At 40.1% G+C, this 6,321-nt stretch overlaps 1 protein-coding gene across 1 annotated transcript; it reads right to left on the minus strand.

The window, feature by feature from the left end:
- Positions 1-501: 501 nt before the first annotated feature.
- Positions 502-4,685, minus strand: LOC119068952 (uncharacterized protein K02A2.6-like). The gene is made up of 2 exons (XM_037172817.1): positions 1,223-4,685; positions 502-1,172 (listed from the first exon to the last, which is right to left on the minus strand). Exons 1-2 carry the CDS (start codon positions 4,683-4,685, stop codon positions 502-504), a joined length of 4,134 nt encoding a protein of 1,377 aa, XP_037028712.1.
- Between the last annotated feature and the right edge of the window lie 1,636 nt (positions 4,686-6,321).

Raw genomic sequence — 6,321 nt, forward strand, 5'->3', positions numbered from 1 at the left:
CCTACCCCTAGGTGCGTGCGTAATTTGTGAATGGCCCTTTAGATGGTATTTGTATACCTCTAGGCGTAGTTAGGACGTCGGTTGGTCCACACGTGTAAAAAAAAAGTGAATGTGAGACCCCTTTTGAGACCGTTTTTTTTGTATGGAGGTGAGACGTCTCTTTTCGAACCTTTGAGACTGGTTTCTTCTCATATACTGATGAATTGATGATGATGATGATTGCGAGACCGATGAGAAGTCTCGTTTTAAATGTTTTAATAGACTGTATGAGACTGACTGAGTGGTCTCTGTTGTGTTCTCGGAAACAAATAAACGAAGTGCAGTTTCGGTAAAAATAATTCATTTATTAATCGATCAAATGACATATTCGATTTGAGTTTGACTTCATGCGATTGCTCGATAACGACTAACGACTTTTGCATATTCTGATAACATTGACATATCGGGCAATCATCTTACATACACATTTGCATGTATGCGTGTATCCAACATCTCCCCCCATTAAAGATCCAAATATCTCCCCTTGACGCAACGTGAAAAATCGGTACGAACAACTTGACGGCGGTCACGTTGTGGTCGGGCTGGAATTGTTGGAATGGTTGAAAATGTTTCGTTCGGCTGTGGTGTACTTTGTGATACTTCAGGTTGCTGAATGATGACTGGTAATGGTGTCGTTTCAAATACATCGTACAACAAACTTAACACTGGATCAGACTGCTCATCCTCATATTCGTATCGGACACGAATTTGATTTGCATGACGACGCCATATGATTCCATCGCATTCAACGTTGTATACCACATTGCCGACTCGTTCGATGATCACGGCTGGTGACCATACAATTTTCCTCTCACGGAAATCTCGTACATAAATTTTCTGATTCGGATAGAAAATTCGATGCTTTGCTCCATGTTTAGTGTTGAATTGGTCTTCCATTTTGACATCACGAATAACATCAAATTTCAATCTCGGTTTCACCAAATCTAGAACTGAATTCATTTTTCGTCCAAACATAACTTCGGCTGGACTGCAATTGTTCGGTAATTGAGCGTTTGGCGTCATCCGATAACGCTGAAGAAATGTCTGTAGAACGTCAGGTACACGTTCCTCCCTTTTGCTTTTTTGAGTGCCCGCTTGAATGTATCGACAAATCGTTCGGCCTGACCATTTGACTGTGGGTGGTACACGGGTGTCTTTATGTGATATATTCCGTTTGCCTTACAAAATTCGTCGAATTCAACAGAGATGAACGCAGGACCATTATCGGAAACAAGAATCGACATATTGCCAAAACGTGCGTTAAGTTCTTGTAATTTAGAAATCGCTGCAGCAGATGTAATGTTGTTCATAATGAAAATTTCTGGCCACTTGGAATAGGAATCTACGATGACAAAATAGTAGTGTCCTTGAAACTCTCCAGCAAAATCAATATGCACACGAGACCAGACATGCGATGACTTGGGCCATGACGATAACGTTGCCTTAACCGGTGTTTTTGCTGTACTTGCACAACGTGAACAACGTTGCACATATTCGGTGATGTCTTTGTCAATGTTTGGCCAGTATACGTAACTGCGAGCTAAAGCTTTCATTCGAACAATGCCAGGATGAGCAACGTGAAGTTGTTGTAAAATTTCATTCTGTAACGATAACGGAATTACAACCCGATCATTGAATAACAAACAATCGTCCAATTCGCATAACGATTCACGTCGATTGTAAAATATCTTCAGTACGTCATTGTCAATATGTGAAGGCCAAGTCGACTTCAAATATGTACTCACGGATGCAAGTAACTCGTCATTTTTCGTTGCGTGTGCAATCATTTCAGCAGTGACAGGTAGCACACGGATTGCATCGACCAAAATTCGATTGATTGAATCCTCCAGAATGCGAATTGATGAAATGATGATCGGTTCCAATGGCGATTGATGATTAGCAATAAGTCGAGACAGTGCATCTGCATGTCCGAAATTTTCGGTGTTCTTATGTTCAACAACGAAATCGTATGACATCAATGAAATCGCCCATCGCTGTAGACGGCTCGATGAATGGACCGGAATGCCCTTCTTTGCACCAAATACAGCGAGCAATGGTTTGTGGTCGGTTTCCAAGACAAATTTTCGTCCCCAAATCATTTTGTGGAATTTCTGAACAGCGAATACCAATGACAACGCTTCCTTTTCGATTTGACCGTAGTTTTTCTCAGCAGGAGAAAGACTTCGTGATGCATGTTCGATAGCTTTCTCTGAACCGTCGTTATATCGATGAAAAATAACAGCACCAAGCCCATGAATCGATGCATCAGCTGCAACTCTAATCGGCACATTGGGATCATAATGAGCCAACAGCAAATCGGATAATAAAATTTCCTTCGCTTTATTGAAAGCTTCGCGACATTCGTCAGTCCATTCAAATTTTACGTCCTTGCATAGCAAACGATCCAATGGAAAACGTAGATCTTTCATCTCTTTGACGAACTTGGAGTAATAATTTATCATGCCCAAGAACGATTTGACTGTTGTAACATCATGTGGCTCAGGCATATCAACAATAGCTTGAACTTTGGCTGTATTCGGTCGACGACCGTGTTCATCTATAATGAAACCAAGAAATTCAATTTCTGTCATCATGAACTTACACTTGTGATGGCGTATGTTGAAACCCCACTCTTTGATTCGTTCGAACAATGCAATCAAATTTCGGTTGTGTTCCTCGATCGTACGTCCATTTACGGTGATATCGTCCTGATATCCACAAGTTCGGTCCAAACCCGCAATCATCGCGTCAATGATTTGTTGAAAAACCGCAGAAGCGACTTTAACTCCAAACGGTAAACGATTGAATTGAAATAGACCACGATGCGTATTTATGGTGATATATTTCTTGGATGACTCGTCCACCACTAACTGGAAGTAAGCATCAGCAAAATCGATTTTTGAGTAATACTTTCCGCCATTCAATGTAGCAAAAATCGAATCCGGCGTTGGTAACGGATAATGGTATGTTTCCAATGCATCGTTCAGACCAGTAGCAAAATCGGCGCATAAACGTATGGATCCATTAGGTTTCTTGGTTGTAACAATTGGAGCAGCCCATTCGGAATACGAAATGGGACTAAGAACATCCATTTCTTGCAAACGATCCAGTTCGGCGTCAACTATTGGAACAGCAGCATATGCAACTGGACGTTTCGGACGGAAAACTGGTTGTGCCTCAGGTTTGAGACGTAATGTGACTTGGGTTTTAGTGCATTTGCCCAGAGTCGAACTGAACACTGATGAAAATCTTTGCTTGAAGTTCACCATAAAGTCGTGTGTATTGACAGGATTTGATGTCTTGGTTATTTGACTGCAAACAGCATTCAACGGAACGTCGAATAATCCAAACAAATCTAGCCAATCGTTGCCAATAACGTTCAAGTCAGGTACATCTGTCACATAACATACGCCGGCTGTATCAACGTTGTTAAAGGAACTCGAATCGAACTCGAGTTGTAACGACAGAGGATCACCAGATGCATTTTGAGCATATTCGATACATTCAACCGCTGGTGGTTGACCCAATAGCACATAGTTGTCACGTGAAATAATGGTGACGTCAGATGCTGTATCCACTTGTAGACGTATCGGTGTTCCATTGATGTGGATAACAATGAATTTTCTCTTCGCAGCAAAATCCACTTTCGAAACAGCAATCACTTTGGTGCGTTTATCCGAAGAATTTGTTTGACTTGAATTCTGCTTTTTTGGTTGGGCATAATTACAAAATCCTTCTTTGTGTCCCGTTTTGTTACAATCACGGCAAAGATGTTTTGTATACGTGCATTCCTTGACGAAATGTTTTTCACCACAAAGCCAACACGGACGATACGGAACTTTTTTCGTTGAATTTTGATTGTTGATTCGGTGTGAATTGGATTGTTCCACCGGCTTGGCCGATTTCTTTTTGTTTTTATCAAAAATCTGCTTGACTTGCGGCGCGGATGAACTCGGTGTATTTTTCACGATCAATTCTGCATTCGATTTGAGATCCATTAATCGCTTACATTCAACGGTCAATGTGTCCAAGGTCAACGCTGCCTCCGACTCGACTTTCATTAACAAACGTGTGCGAAACTCTTTTTCACATGAAGTCAGGCCACATATAAAAATCAAACATTTAAATTGGTCCGATGTCAAATTCGCAAATTCAAAGCGTTCACATTCCTTATTGACTATACTGGCAAAAGCAATAAAATCGTCAGATGATTTTTTAACCAGTTTCATACAGTTGTATCGAACGCTGAACAATGATTCCGGTTCGCCGAACATTTTCTTCAAAATCTTGACGGTATCCTCGAACGAATTCTGGCTCGTTTTCTTCGGTAAAATGAAATTCACGTATGTGGAATGCGATTTATCATCCAACTTACGCAATAACAGTCGCACTTTTGCTGCATCATCAAGATTTTTCGCATCAACCAAAAACACGTCCTCGTGTCGATCATACCATGTTGTGAACGTGAATTTGCTTTGAGGTTCATGCATGTAATCGGTGAGTGAGTTTGCCAATAAATCCATTGATCGTTGAGCATTATTAGCATGTATTGCATCACCGTCGAGTTTGTTAGCGACAACTATTTTAGTCAATTCTTGCAGAGCAAGTGTCTGATCTGCTAACAATTTTAATAAAGCTTCATCCATCGCGAAACAGATTTAACACACAGTCCAATAAATCATACGCACAACGTTATATCGAATGTTCAAATCGTATAACAACACCGTACCGATAAACACATAAAACGTTTGTCCTTTACACACTGAGCTTAACCTTCAACGTAGGTGACTTTGAATTGTCCTTATACTTTGGACGCACACAATGAATTTTTTCGTAAAATTGTTCAATCTGATGTAACTTGAAATTACGTTGATTTAATTTACATTAAATTCACTGACATGTCCTTTAGCCTCGTCGCCAAATGTTGTGTTCTCGGAAACAAATAAACGAAGTGCAGTTTCGGTAAAAATAATTCATTTATTAATCGATCAAATGACATATTCGATTTGAGTTTGACTTCATGCGATTGCTCGATAACGACTAACGACTTTTGCATATTCTGATAACATTGACATATCGGGCAATCATCTTACATACACATTTGCATGTATGCGTGTATCCAACAGTCTCTTCTCCTGTATTTTACGAGACCGACCGAGTGGTCTCTTCTTCTGTATTTTACGAGACCGACCGAGTGGTCTCTTCTTCTGTATTTTACGAGACCGACCGAGTGGTCTCTTCTTCTTTATTTTACGAGACTGACCGAGTGGTCTCTTCTTCTGTATTTTACGAGACTGACCGAGTGGTCTCTTCTCCTGTATTTTACGAGACTGACCGAGTGGTCTCTTCTTCTCTATTTTACGAGACTGACCGAGTGGTCTCTTCTTCTGTATTTTACGAGACTGTCCGAGTAGTCTCTTCTTCTGTATTTTACGAGACCGACCGAGTGGTCTCTTTTTTAATAATTTGCGAGACCGACTGAGTGGTCTCTTTTCAAAATAGTTTACGAGACCGACTGAGTGGTCTCTTTTTTAGATTTGACTATGTTTGAGACTCAAAATATTTTTGAGACTCTTTGAGAAGTCTCATTTCAGTTTTTTCTAGATCCTTTTAGAGGCCATCTGAGAACTCTCACTTTCTTTTCGACGTCTTTTGAGACTATCTGAGAACTCTCACTTTCTTTTCGATATTTCTTGAGGTTATTTGAGAAGTCTCATTTTAATTTTTTTTCGAGATCCTTTTGAGGCCATCTGAGAACTATCACTTTCTTTTCGACATTTTCTGAGACCATCTGAGAACAACTCTCATTTCCATTTTCCATCTGTGAGATATTTCATTGTCTTTAGGCTGTAGTTTCTTCCCGCATTCACAGATGGCACAGCTTTTTATTTTTTCTTATAATTCGCTGAAATGATAGAAATTTTAGTGATATTTGATTTTTTTTTACCTTTTTTTATTTCGTAATGTATTTTCCGGTCACCACTCCAAGTACTAACCGCGTCGAATGATGCTTAACTTTAGGATTGGGACTGCCAGCCACCTTACGCGTGTTGCTAAATTGGATATATCTTCGTATAAGTCTTATTTCGAACCGTTGTTACAAAAACTTTGAGGCCGACTGAGCGGTCTTCCTTGGATTATTTTTCGTTGGACTTTGGGAGACTGACCGAGAAGTCTCGTTTTTGAACATTTACGAGAATATAAGAGACCGAACGAGTAGTCTTTTCGGATTATTTTTCATTGGACTTTATGAGACCGGCCGAGTAGTCTCGTTTTGAACAT

The sequence above is a fragment of the Bradysia coprophila genome (assembly GCF_014529535.1).
Source record: "Bradysia coprophila strain Holo2 chromosome X unlocalized genomic scaffold, BU_Bcop_v1 contig_20, whole genome shotgun sequence".
Lineage (NCBI taxonomy): Eukaryota > Metazoa > Arthropoda > Insecta > Diptera > Sciaridae > Bradysia > Bradysia coprophila.